A 17,550-nucleotide genomic window follows, 5' to 3' on the forward strand; every position below is an offset into this window, starting at 1 on the left:
GGATTAAGGCATGGGCCTATATCCCCAGGCTATCAAACAGCTTTGTAATGCTGTGTGCTCTCCTTATTATATAGCGTTTGAAAAGGAAGAGTCTTGGACTGTCTACAGAAGAGCCAGCAGGTGCACAAACTCTGTACACAGAGACAAATGTCAGAACAAAAGTGACAGGGTTACTTTCTGTGTCAGGAGGTGAGGCCACAAGAGAGGGCTATCTTCTAGCGATGACACCCCAGCAATTGTGCGAGAAGGGACACCATTCTGATGCCAACTCATAGTAAGAACTGTGCAAGGGAGGAGGAAAGGGTGGAAAACCACGAGAAGTACAGAACCAGGCAAGAACACGAGAGCAGTGAGATGCAAGCATTGTGGTGTTGCCACAGCACAGCTCAGGGAGGGAGGAAAGGAGACAAAGAGGCAGATGATGAATAGTCTACAGCCACGCCAGAACTCAGACCTCGTCTCCGGGTCAGGTGTTACAGATGCAAATGAGCACAGACAACTGCGGCAGGCAGGTGATGCACACGCTAGCAGTGGGTACCGGAGCGGGCATGCATGCTCTGCAGGGGCAGCTGCTGGCCACTGCCATGAGGGACATTTTCCAGTTTTTCAAGAGAAGCTGAAATTCAAATTATTACAAGATAGTTCTCTGTTCCCAATAACAGAAACAAAACTCCTACAAGCGACAAATTAATACACCCATACACCAAATAAGGTTCACAAGATTCCCAGTTGAGACTCCTGCTCCTGATGAAACAGGACTATTGAGGAGTTCCTAGAGGCAGGCGATGCAGCCAGGTATCAGCCACTCCATCCCGCATCACAAGTTCCTGCTCTGAGTCCCCCTTGAGCTTCCACCTCAGCTAGATACATGGCATTGAACAGGACAGGAGCCTGTGTTCTTTAATCTTTCTGCTCCAATTTGAAAACTGGGCTTTGCAATTGGCATACATTCAACATTTGTGCCACTCTCACCGTCTCTTTCCCCTTCCCCTCATTTTGATTTTCGCTCTTACATACTGTCATCCCCCGCTCCCCCCCCCCCCATACTTAATACATCTGACAGGGAAAACCATGTCAATTATCTTCGCATGGCAGCACTTCTGAAACTCCCAGACAAATGTCATCTGCTCCACAGTGAGCACCTAATCAATGCCATTTTAGGGGGGAAATGTCTTAATAATCACATTGAGCTCCACAAAATTCATAGGCAGGTTCACTTTGAAATTTACCCAAAGGCATTTGGTTACTGCGGTACCTAAACAATCTTGCCCAGGAGGCCTGAAGGTGGCATTCCAGTGCATAAGAGCAGCAGAAGCCTAAGCCCGGCTCACTCCCAATTAGTATTTACATGTCACATATTAAAAATAGCAAGGGACATCAAACATCTACATTCCAATTGATTACACAGGTGATTACACAGGCAAATAATCATTCTTTCAGGAGTTAATCTAGTCTACTATCATACACTCCTGTCTCACTCCACCATGTGGTAACCACTAGGTGGATGACAATGGTAAGTCCTCAGTATGGGTACTCGTAAAAACGCATCAATCAATAAGCTAGAGTAATCCTTGACAGAAACACTTAGCTTACTGACTTTAGCTACCAAGCTTCTTTATTATTGGTAATGACAGAAAGAGAAGGAGGAGAAGAGAAAGAAGAAACAAAAAGAAGAGGAGAGGGAGGTGGGAGAGGAGGGGGAAAAGGAAGAAGGGGAGGAGGAGGAGATAGGGATACCAAGCATACAAACCAGACTGCGACATCAGGTTTAGGTGTCATTGGTGACTCGGTCATGGAGTAGGTAGAAAAGAAAACAGATTATCTTAAGAGTCATACATAACAGATAATCTGCACGTCATCTCACCATGATGCTCTGGAAATAACAATTCAGTAAACATGAGCCCATTAAAAATTGCAAAAGATGATATGGGCAACTAGTGACAGGTACGGAATAGTATTCAGGAGAGTGCAGTAAGAATTAAGTGGCAAAGGAAAAACAAAATGATCTATAAATGTGAGCTACTGCGCTCCCTTGCCGCACAGAAGCCATCTGATCCACAGACCCGACCATGCCTGTAACCAGGAAGCAGTAAGAACGGACAAAGCAGACAGGACACAGATTCACAAGGTCACACCCTGCAGACTAGAACTGTGCTAATAAGGTAACTACAAATGAAAAAATTGCCTCTTCATTTGTAATAGCCATATTTCTCATGCTCTGTTGCTACATGCGGCTAACAGCAGGCACGCTGGACAAGGCAGACCCAGAACAGACCCATCAGTTTTCTATTAGACACAGGAGGACTAGAGAGTGAATGAATGCTCCTGCTGCCCAGATAGGCTGGGTGAGAAATTCAGAATCAAAGCCAAATAGTTTTATTCATCAAGTACAGAGATACCCAGGGCGGTTTATCTGCCTATTTTGTCAAATGTATCATAAATTTGACACATTTCGGGATATAATGCAAGTCTAGATATCTTTATTAGCAAGAACCCCATCCACCCACCCCGCTCCCGCCCTCAATCTTTGCTGTTGCTTTTTTGTTTTTGTTTTGTTTTTGGTGTAAGCAGGAGTAGAAAGGAAAACACGGTAGGGGATCTCAAACTCCTTGATTTAAGACTCAGCTATATAAACTGCCAAAAACAAATAGATTTTTAGAGGTACCCACTGTCTCCCTCTTACCCTTTAAAATATTAAAAGGTAACCGAAAAACAACAAATCCCCACAGGATGTGAGAAAAGGGCTTCAAGAAAATTACTACCAATAAAATGAATGGCTATCCGAAATTACAGGACACCCTAGGAAGGAGCCACAAATCAAGAATGTTACCAACAATACCCTATGGAAACAATTCAAGAAATCTGTATTAATTTTAAAAGTTACTTACTTCTCAGAGAATGAATGATTTGCTACTGATAATTTAAAGTACTGACATCTCATCAAGAGCAACACACTCTGGTTCAATTATTTAATTTATAGGCAAATAAAAGTAGCACATAAGTCACCTGCCATTGTAGCACCACTGGATTTCAGAGGTCATTTGGTCCTCAGACAGAAGCCATGCCTGACAGGACACAAAAATCAACTACAGCTGTTCGATGCTATTTATTAGAACGTCCTCATGCGTAGTCTTTGAAAAAGTAAGTAAAAACACACTTTTGGATTAAAAGTGCAGTTTCAATTATATTCAATAAAAGCAAACTATGACTCACTAAAGAACCAGGAAAAAGAAAACCAACAATCTAAGAACACTGGATTGTATTTAAATATTCATTCTGCCATTGCTAAAGCACTTGCTATCTTGTATCACACTAAGGAAAACTTGGTATTTCAGCGACAGAACAATCTGAATGCAAGCTAAAATTTAATCAGTACATAAAAACAACCAAACTGATAATCCATGTGCTTAAGAAGAGCATGTACATTTTTGCCAAGAGGGCTGCAAGAACCAGAATGTTAGAAAACTTAAAATGTAAGCCTTAAAGCTCTTCAAAAATGCATGAGGTTGCATCTCTCACTGATAATTATAGCCTGGGAGAGTGGCTCTGAGATGATGCTACAGCCGATGCTGTACACAGGACGCAAGAAGCTCGGCCAGCTGCTGCTATGTTTCTTCTTAAGCAAACAACACACAACTCAAACATCTATTTTCTGTACCCAGTACATTTCATCCACTATCCAAGTGCCCAGTGGCAGAGTTCATATCAGAAGTCATGAAACCTTGCTGTCAGCTCCTGGCCCCCCAGCTCTGCAGTCCTTCTCAAGGTTTGGTTTCCTCCCCTTCACTATTAACGTTTTAGTACAGAAAAGCCAGCAACATCCTCAACCAATGTCCCTGAAAAAGCAGCAGTCTTAAAGTCACACTCTCTCTAACCAGCCTCTTTTAAGGAAAAACCCACTTCACTAAAGTAAACAGAAATTGCCTGAGGCACCGGAAGCAAGGTGTGGAGGTATTTATGTAAACCTTGATAACACCATGAGGACACATTCACAGCTACTGTTTTAAGTGAGCATGTGAACATTAAAGACCTCTGGGTCACAAAAGCATCTAGGGTCAAAGGAAGCTGACCTAGAGTTTACAAAATCTGCAAACGTGATTCCCATTTCTGGCACACACAGCTCCCCAGGGTGTGTAAACACCACCAGCAAGCTGTGTTAGGTCACCAGCACTTCCCAGAGCAGGCACTATGAGCAGTTTGTAAAGTATTGACATAAACATGGTGGGAAACAGGGATGGACCTGGCTCCAACCAAAGAAAGAGTAAAGCTAATGCATACCTTTTGGTCTTCTGGAATTTCCATTCTTTGGCTGTTCATCTTCCTCATTAATGGTGAATAAACCAAGGGGAATTGGCCTTGCATTGGTCTTCTTCAGTCTCTCTTGTCGGAGAGCTGTAGCTGATCCAGGCATACTGCTGCTGCTACTTGTTTTTTAATTATTATTATATTAAAAATATATGCTTATGTAATTGCAGCTCCCAGGAAGCTGCCGGTTCATTTGAGCACTTGTAATAGATCTCCTATGGGTAAACACTGCAAACAGCTGACAGATACTACCAGCCACTTGGTAACTGAGGCCCTGCTGTTCCCCCTCATCTAGCAGCTGTCCCCGGCCACGTACTCCCCCCAGGTACTCACACGGGTAAGGACATTCACTCACACTTGCATGCACGCACACACACACACACCCCTTCCAGCAAAGCCCTATGATTACCGTCAGGCGGGTTCAGATGCCTCCCTCTACTGCCTAACCTGCGCAATCAGATCCCAGCTTCTCCTTCCTGCTGCAGCACTGTTCCCAATCTTCTGCCTCCTCTGCACAGTAAAATATTCCAGGGCACAGCAGAGAAGGGAAAAGACAACACGCTGCCCCCGTGAACAGTTGCCCTGACAACCCTGACATACCCTAATCGAGGAGGACTGGGAGCTGCTCCATCTCCTGCAGCCCGTGGGCTACTGCCTCCCAGGAACTCACCAGCAGAGGGTTGCAGTGGGAGGCCTCTGGGCAGCTCTCTCTCTCAGCAGCTGAGGGGCAGGATGGGAGGAGAAACGGAGTTCTGCTTGCACAAGCAGCAGTTCAGGAAGGATATAGGCACCCAAGGCAGGAAGGCTTTTCTTTTCTTTTCTTTTTTTCTGGAGAGGTCAATCCTAACAATGTTTGCAAGCCCCTGCTCAGATGACAGCCAGGCTGGTACCCCCATGCCTCTCACTTCCTGACTTACTGCCATGGAGCCTATATATGCACAGGTTTGGCAGCACCTGTCACAAGGACGACCAGTGGCATGTCCCCAAGACCCTCCATGACGACAGGTAAAGGACTCTGCCCACTGGAGTGCTGGACTCCAGGCCACAATGCGGAAGGAGAACGTTCCCTCTGCGAGGCGAGGGGGAAAGTTGCCTAGAGGACACATAGCACACTCCCTCAGTTCCACTGACAATCACCTCAGACGTGCAATTCTCAACACTTAACCCAGTTCCAGTCCTTTTTTGGGACTCTTCCCTCCAAAGCACACAATCATAAATTTACAATAAATGTCATTTTAAAAATGCCAGTTGCCAAGGGGGAAAAGTGATTTGCTTTTTAATCAAAATCTTGCCTAGAAAGTCAGATGCAATCCCCTTACCCTTAGACTACTCTCCTACTTTTTCTCAATATTTAAACTGACTTACTCCAGGGGAGCCCCAGGAACTCTAAAATCTCTTCTCTAAACCACTGTGTTGAACAGTAACTTGGGATAATTCTTCCACCCGTCTTGGTGCCTCAGTTTTCTCTGTACAATTGAGGAGATGACACCATTTATCTTATGGGGTTAGGAATGAGGATTACATGAGTATTGTGCTAGCAATACGAAGTGCTTAATAAACATAAGTGTTATTATATTTTGTAACACAGTTGTGTCCATTTTTTACTTTGTCATTGTTTTCAAGGTTTTCCAGCTATTAACTGCATCAAGAAATACTTCCACGTTTTTACCTACTCATACTGCCCAGCCCAGTGCTGGGAAATGTTTAGCAAATTCAAGCTGAGAAGGAAAAAAAAAAAAAAAAAAAAATCAATACATTTTCAGAAATCTTTTCCTCCAAAGGCTGGGGGAGCTAATAAAATTCATGCATGTCTTCATCTGTGGCTTGAAGAAATGCAGGAAATTTCAGATAGAGAATTATCTATAATTACATTCATCTGTACAGTAGATCTTTAGCATAAAACATATGAGTTTTAGAGTTGAATACACCTGGGAAAGCGGAAGAATGAGCATCACTTTCCATGGAAGGAAGCTGCAGCCCATGAAGTGAAATTCCAAGCCCAGGTAACTGTTATCTGGCATATAATTAAAATTGAGTGCATTTTCCTCCTAGTTCACTGCTGCTCCATCTGACAAGTGTGGCCTATACATTTTATAGTCTTTTTTTTTTTTTTTGTCTTTTTCATTTTTATCGGTATCAGGGATCGAACTCACGACTGCCTGCTTGCAAGGCAGGCGCTTATGCCGCTAGCTAAATCCCCAGCCCCACATTTTATAGTCTTATAACCTGTCCAACTTCTGTGAAGATGAAAATGAAAGGAAGGATGTAAGCCTTAAATACTCAAGATTTTGTTTATAAAGTAAACTAGACATATGACTAAATCTGCATTTCCAAAGTTTTCTATTTAGTAATTTTTCTTAATTACAGATTTTTCTCTAATAAGATATCAATAAACATGAGTACACATACTAATGTCAAAAATGTATACATGCATCCTGCATGTGAAATCAAAATATTTTTAAATCTACTTTTGTTTCTTTCTTCTACTTGCAGAGAATCAAGTCAATGTCTAAATTACATTTTTTTAAAAAGACAGAAAGTAAAACAAAATCACACACCAAATAAGCATGATTGAAATCACCTTCTGTGGAGAAAATGAAAATCAGTGTCTCAAGTAAATAAGAAATTTCACCTAGAAGGGTTCTGCACCCAAATAACAGCTTTCAAACAACAGCTAGCAGAGACCTCCTACACTGAGTTTAACTACTACTTAAAGAGGAAAAACAAAAGAAAAGGGGAATCTTTTCCCCACCTTCCAAATAAAAAATGAGATGGCAACATTCTATGAGCATCCTTGCAGGGAAATGAAAAATCTAGGTAATAGTGGCTGTTAAAAAAACCAAGTGAGAGCTTGAGATTCAAATGATCCACCTGTGTCAGCTGTGCATTCCTTTACTTTCCAGGCTGGCCTTCATGGCCTCTAATGTTTTATGACAGAAACACAATGGCATGGCAAGAAACAACTAGAGTTTAATTTACCCAGATGGGATTACTAATTTCACCAAGGAGTCCTGCGTGCTGTAAGAGAGGCACTCAGCGGAATAAAGGGAAGCAGGTCACAGAACAGAGACTAAAACTGAGTCCACCTCTACCACACCCAGCCGATTACCACTTTTGCTTTTCTGTTCACTTTCGTGGAGTGTCTCCTAAGGATGAAGATGAGATTCTTCACATTCTGGTCTGAAGAGTCTTAAGAGATGACTTGTACCAAAGGGTGACAACCACCAAAATGGCTGCTGCTTTTTTCAAGACTAATCCCTTTAGAGGGGGAAACAAGAGCCTGACCAAAAGACCAAAAGTAATCACCATCAATACACCCACGAGACAGCATGAGACCAAGTCAAAAAACAGCAATGACCCATCCTCGGGGAACAAGCTCATATGCCAGCTGCCTAGGTGCACTGGAATTGTTACCTTCCTTAGTCACCAAGGCCTGAGAGGAATTATCACCTGACAGGAAACTGACGCTCAGAGAGATTAAAGTCAAACAGCCACTTAGGTCACTGAGTCAAGATTAAACCAGAGCTGCTTCCTCTAAAGTCAAGAGGGCTTTGTCCTACTGTCTGGTGAATTCTCACTGGAATATCAAACAGCGCTGTGCCAGTCACAGCTGTGACCAGTCACAGGGAAGCAAATAGTTCAGCATCAAGTAATGATAATCACGGATTTTACTCTCACTCATGAGGTACACACTTTTCTCTTAACACATAAATACATTTGAAACTGGTTTCCTAGATACTTAAAGTTAACCTCTAATAGATACAGGAATTCGCTCTTACTCAATTCCAAGAATACTGTGGCTTGATCCCTGTAGGGGCTACTACTGTCTTCCAATTCCCTGCTCCTTGTACACTCTGATCTACAGTAAAGGCAAATACGGACAGAGCGATGGCTTTCCAGGGGAGACCTTGAACTGAAATATTCTCCAAGGTAAAACAAGTACTACTTTGAATTCCTGGACTCTTCTCCAGCACTAATAAACATTTTTTATTAGATGTGACATGACTGTCCTCGAATGTCACCTGAATCTTAAATGAGGCATGTAAACCTCCAAGGGGCACTGAAGTTTTTCAGTTGTTTTAAATTGAAAATATGATGTGCTGATAAAGACTTTGTTCAGATTTGAGAGAAATAAAATACTGCTCAGTTCAAAAGGGTAGATGTTACAACCAGACTGGATTTACAGGGAGGAAAAAAAAGATGTGTGCTGTATCATCAGAAAATGTACTTACATTCAAAGTAAAAATACTACCACTCAGCTACTATGAATAAAACAGTACAATAGGTCCTTGGACATCTTTGGTCTACAGTGAATTTATGTCTCCTTGTTCTCCTACCCTGCCTGGCTGGCTGGACGTCTGGCCTAGCTCCAACCTGTGAGGTGGGTAACTAAGGAATAAAGTCAGACTTGCTGTCTTGGAAAGTAAGCTCACGACTTGGGCCTACTTGTCATAGTGCTTATAAACAAACACACGCAGACACATGCATGTCACACAGGGTCAGGCTTCTAGTCATATTTTGGCTTCCTGAGCTATTATTCTGTGACCATAAAACTAGAAAAACATACTGAAGAGAGAGTGGGCTTGATTTGGGGTATTCAGTTACTACAGCTGAACACAGAATTATTACTGTTGTATTGAATTGCTATCACTGGTAAATTTCAAGTTCTGTATACATCTGAGTTACTGACTTAGCAGTAGAGCCCAAAAGCTGCCAAAAGTCGCTTCCAGGTTTCTACATTAGAGGAGGTGTTTAATTCTTCAAAACCACTGGATTTCATTAAATCTGTTAAATATTTGGTATTTCTCCCTGAGATAAGCTACTATTCACACTTAGCAGGAGTTTTTTAAATCCACCTTTTCATTCAACTTTAAAACCTTGTGGTTTGAAAAATGAGAAACCCAGTGGACTCCAACTTCTTCTGAGGAACAAAGGGTCCCAGCTGGTCCTCTGCCATTTCCATTCTTGAGTGAAAGGGCTCACTCTGTCTCCTCGAATGATGCTGCTTACTGGTGGCTTCTGTGGTGCATCTTGCAGCATTATGTGTAGTGTCCAAGAGGCACCGAGAAATACTGACCCTTTGAAAAGTAAACAAAAGGGCAGGTTTGCTTTGAGCTTCCTTAGTTAATGGGCAGATGAGAAAAACAGTAAATAGTACACTAGTAGCAAAGCCATCAGGCAAGAAGTACTCAGCCCCACCTGTGCCTTGTATAACATTTCTATAAATCTTCACTGCATATTAAGCACTTCACAGTGCCAGCAGAGAGCACTTTCCTATGTCTGCTGTACTACACACACATTTTAAACTCTAGGGATTCAATTATATGAATGTAAGGTGTGGATACTAAGCTTTTTAAAAGGTTTTCCTAAACATTGAGCGTTATCACATAAGTTGTAAATATTATGATATATTGCATTAAATATTAACCCAGTGGCTCCTGGTAAAATGCATCTCAGCTCTCTTATTTATGATTCTCATTGATAATGTGTTATTAATGCATATCATACAGACTTCTGAATTTCTTGGTAAAAGTTGAAATGTGCATAGAAGGTCCTCTCCTCTAATAGCAATCCTCTTTTAGGCTAGAAATCCAATCTTATAGATTCCAAATAAGGCAAAGAAATCTATCACTGGACACAACAGAAGTTTTATACATGTGGGTTGAGAAGACACATTTCCTCTGGACAAACAGATTCCAGGAATAACTGAACTAAAGGTTAATATATTGAAAAATGTCTACTTTTAAACTAACTCTGGAAGTGGCTGGAAGTGAGCATGTGCAATCAGCTGTGTGTTTGCCCTGCAGAACACTGACCTGGGATGCAGATGCTGGTGTAATGTGCTGGGTGCAGGTAGGAGTTTCAGATCCCTTAAGCCTCTCTGCTCCTGCCACTCCATGACTTGATTATAGTGGAAATGCTTTACACTCCCAGGGGAAACACTTGGGCAGAGAGAAAAGATCCAGACAAACCTCTCCCCTTCCTGTCACTGCACCTACAAAAATGAACCTCACACGCCTTCATTTTGCAAGCGACACTGTAGTTGTGTTAACTCACTCCATTGATGGTGCCAGCTAAATAACAGGAACACTGATCACTTGCTCTGTTTCGGATGGGCGAGGCCTACTCTCCTCAGATTTATACACCTGGGAATTGCAGACTTCCCTCCATCACCGGCCCACTTATCTCTTTGAGACTCTACTGGAAAAATGAGTAAGACGTGCAGCTTTACCTTCAACAAGACGAGGTATTAGGGATGGATTGCTGTGGCCATGAGACTTAAGAGATAAGAGTTCAAGTTTAGCAGTGAACAGCATCACTAACCAACAGCAAACTGGTTCAGCTCACTGCTTTACTGGCACTTTAGGGAAAGCGATAGCCCTAATTCTGTAGACTGGTAAGGAATTAGGTAAATAACAAGTATTCAACATTCATTTCAGGATGTACTAAGATTTTTCCCCTTCAATCTTAACTTTTACTCCTTTGTCACTCTTTCCAATTCTTCTTCCTACAACTCTTTAAGCGGGGTGTGGTGGTGCTCACCTGTAATCCCAGCACTCAGGAGGCTGAGGTGGGAGGATCACTGGGAGTTTGAGGCCAGTCTGGGCTACAAAGTGAGTTCAAGGCCAGCCTGAACTGCATGGTGAAACCCTGTCTCAAACACACACACACACACACACAAATATATAAATAAAATTTTTTAAAAAATCTAAATTAAAACAGACAATTGTTAAGAATTTTTAATTGAAGATGTTTTAATTTGTTTTTTACCTTAACAGTTAAAGAAATTTTATTTTTAAATTTATTTGTTAAGAAAAAAACTAAATGACTTTTGTATGAATCTGGGGGAAACCTTGATTTTCCAAGGGTCAATATATCAGTCAGGGTTGTCCGGAGAAACTGAACCAATAGTATTTTTGATTTAAAATAATATATTACATAAAGAGTTTTTTGTGATACAGGGGTATTAAGTATATCTGCGGCCCTTTTTTGTTTTAGGTTGGGACAGGGTCTTGTCAAGTTGTTCAGGCTAGCTTTGAACTTATCATCTTCCTGCCTCAGCCTCAAGAGGAGCTGGGACTACAGGCATGTGCCACACAACTGGCCGAGAAATTCATTTAAACAAGTAACTGCTGCTGTGATTGTGGAAGATGGCAAGTGTGAAATACTCAGACAGGATTTCCACATTGCAGGCTTGAGGCAAAATTCTTTCTCTAGAAACCTCCCAGAAACATTTCAGTGCAAAGAGCTTCCACCAAGCAGATCATGCCCATCCACGTTACCCAAGGGACTCTCCTTTATGTGAAGTCAATGGACTGCAAATGTTCATCATTTCCCACATTCAAGTCAACACACTGAGACTGAAAGATGTCATCTGAAAGCCAAAGGTTTACAGTCATACTCTTTACTGTGCACGACGAATAATATTTACACAGGAAATTTCCCAAAACTGTAATGCTCTTAAAATAATATTTATACAATTGGGGTCAGACATCTTGAACTACCTATCAAATCCCCCTTTGTTTTCAATAATGATTTCCTGTTAAGCATCCAATACTGGTAGGCTTAAAAGCATTATCAAATAAATCCTTTTTATCATTATGAGAGTTTAGACATCTGGTTGTCCTACTATTAAATGGTACAGAGTAGACAGTTGCGCGCGCACGTGTGTGTGCGTGTATCAAAAGATCTCTGTTGTCATGAAGTAACCCCACTGTGTCAATCAGAAGAAACTAAAGGATGAAATTTTGCATTTGGGGGTGGAGAAAAGGTTGGATATAGCATATTTTTCATGAGACAATAAAGAATATATGAATGTTTGAAGTAATGAATTTCATATATTTATTGTTTTATTTAACTAAACCAATTCTGACAAAATTATACCTGATTCTCCAGTACTATTCTGAATCAGCCCATGGGAAGAAAGTGTCTAAATGAAACACCAAATCATTCACCTGGCAAATGAATTCGAGATTTGGTCTGTTTCATTGAGTGAAAGCCACACTGAGAATTGTCAGCAACCAACCAGAACACCAAATGCCTCAAACTAGATTATACAGATAAGATACAAGTATATTTAAGAATGAATATTAAGCCTAAAAGCTTTTAAAATTTGCAATAAAGCAGAAAAAAGGAGTCCTAATGCATCCATAGTTGCTTTTTATTTAAGCAAAAAAGACACAGAAAAAGAAAAATAAAGAGCAAAAGAGACAAACACAAACCCAAAACAATAACAGTATAGGTTTTCAAAACAAGATGATAGGAATTTAGCAATGGTTGTAATACTGCATATTGTTACCTTCAAAAGGGTCGCTTAGATTACCAGATATAGACATGTAAAATTGATCTAATCATATGAGTATTAATTGTTCTTTTCTAAGAACTAATGCAATTCGTAGTATAGTCATTTTAGCTATCTTATGTTTTGTTTTTCCTTCCTTCTTTCCTTTCTCCTTGCTCAGAATAGGTACTTTTAAAAAAAGATATGAAATATTAATTTCCAAGAAATAGATATTACTAGCAACCTAGTAATTTTTTCTGTATTTTCTCTTAAGCCTGATTGATCTGTGACCATCAAGAATATTGGGGCTCTGGATAGAAAGCAATAGCATCTCTGAAGAATACATTGGTAAGCGCCTAGGGGATACCCACTGTACCTTGAAAGTAGTTTTACTTTCATATCCAGGGTTTTCAGCCCATGCCAAGTGAACTTTACATAAGCAACTGAGGACAGATTACAATGCCAAAGGAGCCTTTTCATAAATTTCCTAAAACACTGCAAATTGGACCATTTTATCTTTTACTGTAAGCCAAAATAGCTATGCTCTCGTTATTAAATGCACTAAAATCTTTGATGTGTTTAACAACAACAAAAAAAATGTTGTTCTAGACACATGCAATGTCTCAGTGAAGGAATCAAAATCATAATAAAACTCCTTTCTCTAAAATGCTTTTTCTGGCAACAGGTCCTGTCTTCACACAGACATGGAGAAAGACACTTGTCCCAAGCCCTGAAACAAGATGCTCTGTCTCTAGTACCCTGACACAGGCTTTATCCAGATCACTGGGAAAACACCTTATTTGCCAACAAAAAGGCAGAAGATTATATAACCAAAAGCTGTTTGTTTGAAAATTCATCACAATGTTGCAACATGTTTCATGAATGTGCTTCCAGACAGACACATGGACAGCAGATAACACAAAGGCTTTAAGGAACCAGAAACCCTCTCCGCACGCTATTGCTATGACTGCACCTCGGCCCAGCTCACAGATGTCCAAACCTCTCACTCCAAGCGCGCATCGCATCTGAGCCATCTGGAGGACCGAGCACAGCTGGTCTAGCTAGGATTGAATCCAACACACCAAGCTAGTGTTCTCCCCGTGGGGCTTCCCTGGATTATAAGATTATGGGGTTTGCTCTTCAGTGTCATTTGAATCTCATGGGTCTACACTTAAAATAGCTTCGGCTTATTTGAACACTTACATTGGTGCACCATTTCTGCTACTTTCACTTTGGTTTCTATTGCTGTCTGTGGCTTATTCACAGTCACTTCCAAGACATTCGGATACACCTCCCTCTACACACGAAGAGGGCATCTTCCTAGCAGGTTGGGAAGCCACTACAAAAGAAATCTCTGGACTTATACTTAGTGCTAAGTGTATCAGTAACTAATCTAGTGATTATTCTATTTTCAATAATTTAGTTATATTTTACTGGACAGTGATGTAAGTTTAATATTTCACAGGTAGCATAAAGCCTATCTGTTTAATCATCACAGTGCCTACTGCACATATAGAAAATAAATCTGAGGACATTATTTAGAGAGTCTAAACCCAGGTCTCATCTGAAGAAGTGATCTGTTTTCATTTTTATTAAGTAAATGTACTTTGTAAAAAATTTAAAATCAAGCCAAGTGCAGTGGTGCCTGCCTGTAACCCCAGCACTCCGGGAAGCAGAGGCAGGAGGATTGCCTGAATTCAAGGCCAGGCTGGACTACACAGTGGAACCTTGTCTCCTCAAAAAACAAAACATATAAAATCTAAATTATAACTTGAGGATACTGTACTATTTCCTTAGAGAGAAATGTGCCTCTTGCATACCTCCCCACGCATCACATTTAGGGCAGGATTTTGTAATTTAAGAAAGTTTCTGGTGACCTTAATAAGAACTGATGACTTTAATTAAGTAAGGTAGCTCACTGATATTTTCTGTGTCTCGTACGAGGGTGCTCTGTTGGAAGAAACCCAGACTGACTCCTGTTTTCACGCGAGCCATGTGGAAGGCAAGCTGTGTACACTTCCTGTTTTCTTCATGGAAGAACATCTCCAGTGTGGTGATAGCGGCTGTTCCAAGTCAAAATGGGCCCGGGAAGTCCAGCTTTGCATTATGAAGGGAATAAAAATCTATCTTTATGATTTAAAGAAAACAATTTCTGTAGCAATAATATTTTAGGAAACAACTACATTTAATACAATATCTACTACTTAGTATACCATAAAAATGAAATGAAAATAAGCCAAGGAGGACCGGCCTGGCTGCTTCATTCAACGACCCAACACCATCTAAGCATTTCGGGTGCACGTATGCAGCGCAATCTTCCCCCAGAACATTTTGTGCATCCTGTGATGGCTGAAAAGCACCAGCCACTGTGTTCTAATGACACCTCTCCTACCTGCACCCCGCCTGTGATAGTGAGCTCACACAGGCACGACAGGTCTGAATCAGCAATACACGCTGACGTGCGTCCATTGAGCCTCAAGTGTGCTCCAGGGGGAAACCCATCCTGCAGGGTATGTGCCCTTCTTGCACTGTGAAGCAGCCCCAAGCCTTGGTAATTATAACCAGCATTTGCTGTTTATGCTGTGTCAGGGACAGTTCTAAGTACTTCCTGTGTATTAGATTATTTACTGCACCAGAACCTTTTATCACTCTCCTCTTTTTCAAAAGCAAGACACTAAGGAAGAGAATGGTTAAGTGACATGGCTCAGGTTCCAGAAGTTGTAAGTGGCAGAGCTAAGAACCCAGGCAGCCAAGCCCCAGGGTTCCTGTACAGAGCAGGAACTGCTGTCATTCCTATCTGAGCACTCTCAGTTTTGAGTGCGAGACCTTATGGCTTCCACACGTTCAGTGTCAGTGCAATCCTGAGGAGAAACCGCAGATTCTCTCTTTGCAGGGCTCAGTCCCATCCAACACCTCCTACTGCCCTTTCCATCTGGGGCCTGGACCCTAAGATTCTGCACACACCAACTGCAAGGAGAAAGCACTGCTGGAGATTAGTCCTCGCTGGACAAGTTGCAAATCACAGAGGACGGCACCACAAAACCCCAGAAGCACACACAAATGCGACCAGACGCACCTCTAGACTTTGAGCATGAGAGTGAAAGACATTAAATTAAACGGCAGGGATGCTGATGTCTAAGTGTGAATAATCCTGCTGAGGAAAAGCCCAGAATGAAAAGAGCAAAGGCACCCACACTGCCTGAGGCACAGCAGTAGCTAGTGAGGAGCTAGAGGAACAGGGAGGAAAGATTAGCATAAGGTTATTATCATCCATCCAGTCACACAGGAGGTCATACTTGTGTCAACTATTTATAGACAATACCAGAAACAAGGCTGGTCTCCAGAGCCAGGGATCTGGTGATTAGACATCATGGTCACCAGGAAGTTCTCAGGGAAGAATATATCATTTTCCACAAAAGGCTATTATTTACCCCCAAATTAACTTCTCCTCATTTTGAAGGGGAGAAGGGAGAAGGAATTATGTGACAGCTAAGCAAAGTAGGAAAAAACAAGACAAGCTAATTTTTTTTAAGATTTAATCTAACTGCAACACTCTGATAATACAAAAATGCCTATGTGCATGTATGTGGCTGTTTGAGTAAATTCAGACCTGTAGTCACATCTATATTTCACCCAACAAGTGACAAGGCAAAGTAGGATTAATGGAATGAACTCACTAGATTCAGGCAACAAGTCTTGTGATTTTCCATGAGATTTCCATAATCGAGGTGCACCTGACACTCTAAATTAAACCTAACAAGACAATGAGTGAAAGAAGAGGAAACAGCAAATGGACCCAAACCAGTTCTCAACATTGACTGCGCGCAGGAACCACCTGTGGAGTTTTAAGCCCTCTGCCACCTGGCCCCTGCCCTCAGACTTCAGACAATCTCCCAGGACACGCCTGCGCATTGTGAGATTTAAACCATTTCCGAGACCTACCTCACTGCCAACACTGAGAACCAGGGATGCTCCAACACGAGGTCAGCAGTGGTTTCAACAACATAACTTTACACCAAGGAGTGAGCATATTTATGTGAACTCAGGACTGGGGTTGAGAGTGTCACTTAGAGAATCTACCAGGAGCAGAAGCCAATCAAGCTGAAAGACAGGAAGCAGCCAGCCAGATCCCATCTGTCATGTCCACCACCACATTGAAGACTCCTGGGTCAGGAGCTTCTGAGAACCACAGGCCTGGATTAAAATCTCGACAAGCAGCCAAGCTTTCTACCATAGCAACACATGTTGCCAGTTATGATGCATGTGACTGTCACCCAACAGACCCAGTGCTGAGGGTGGGAACACTGACAGAGGGCATTCTCTCTAGACTTTCACCTTGAAACCGAACATGATTCTAGAATACAGCTTCTTCCCTACATTTTGCACAGGGTCAGCAGTGCGAGTTTTATACTAGGAAGCTGTGCCATAGTGAAGAGTGCTTCCCTGCACCAAAAAAAAAAAAAAAAAAAAAAAAAAAACCACAGCTCTTAAAGAGGCTTCGATGACATTAGAAAACAAAGAAGTCAAGAAGAAACTTCAAGACGCCCCAAACCTCAAAACTCTAAAGTTAAATACACAGACTTTAAAACCAGGCTTGCAACGCACAGTTCCTTGTGGCACGCTTGGACTTCTGCCAGTTTGCTCTCTGCTTTGCTCTGTGCCTGTTTGTGCGGCTGGTCCTCATCTCAGGGGCACTGAGCAGAAGAAACTGCCAAATGTAGTTAATTCTGTTTTCTTTTCATTCTTTTTGGGGGTTGTTTCTTAGTTTTGCTGGTGTGGTTATTTCTTACTATCAAAAATACAATTCTTCAAATGAGAATTTAAAGTGGTGGGCTGCGGAGCATCTCAGTGGTTGAGGGCTTGCCCGGCAGACATGAGACCCTGGGTTCTACCTCCAGCACCTCAAATCTAAAACTACCTAGAAAAATAATACTTGATGAATAGAGAAAAGCCAAACGCTATTT

The 17,550-nt window shown here is 41.7% G+C and overlaps 1 protein-coding gene across 8 annotated transcripts in view; it reads right to left on the reverse strand.

The window, feature by feature from the left end:
- The window catches only part of Map7 (microtubule associated protein 7), a 168,198-nt gene that overhangs the window by 143,163 nt on the left and 7,485 nt on the right, over positions 1-17,550 (reverse strand). The window contains exon 1 of one of the 8 annotated variants that reach the window (XM_063233005.1): positions 4,279-5,944. The exons of 1 other annotated variant lie outside the window; for it this stretch is intronic. In XM_063233005.1, the coding sequence (XP_063089075.1) occupies positions 4,279-4,411 (133 nt within the window). In that variant the 5' untranslated portion in view covers positions 4,412-5,944. Of the gene's footprint in view, positions 1-4,278; positions 5,945-17,550 lie in introns of those variants that run through there. 6 more of the 8 variants (XM_063232999.1, XM_063233000.1, XM_063233006.1 and 3 more) reach the window with 6 other exon arrangements.

This window comes from Cavia porcellus, unplaced genomic scaffold, assembly GCF_034190915.1.
Source record: "Cavia porcellus strain 051 isolate PalLab524CR breed Dunkin Hartley unplaced genomic scaffold, mCavPor4.1 scaffold_22, whole genome shotgun sequence".
NCBI lineage: Eukaryota > Metazoa > Chordata > Mammalia > Rodentia > Caviidae > Cavia > Cavia porcellus.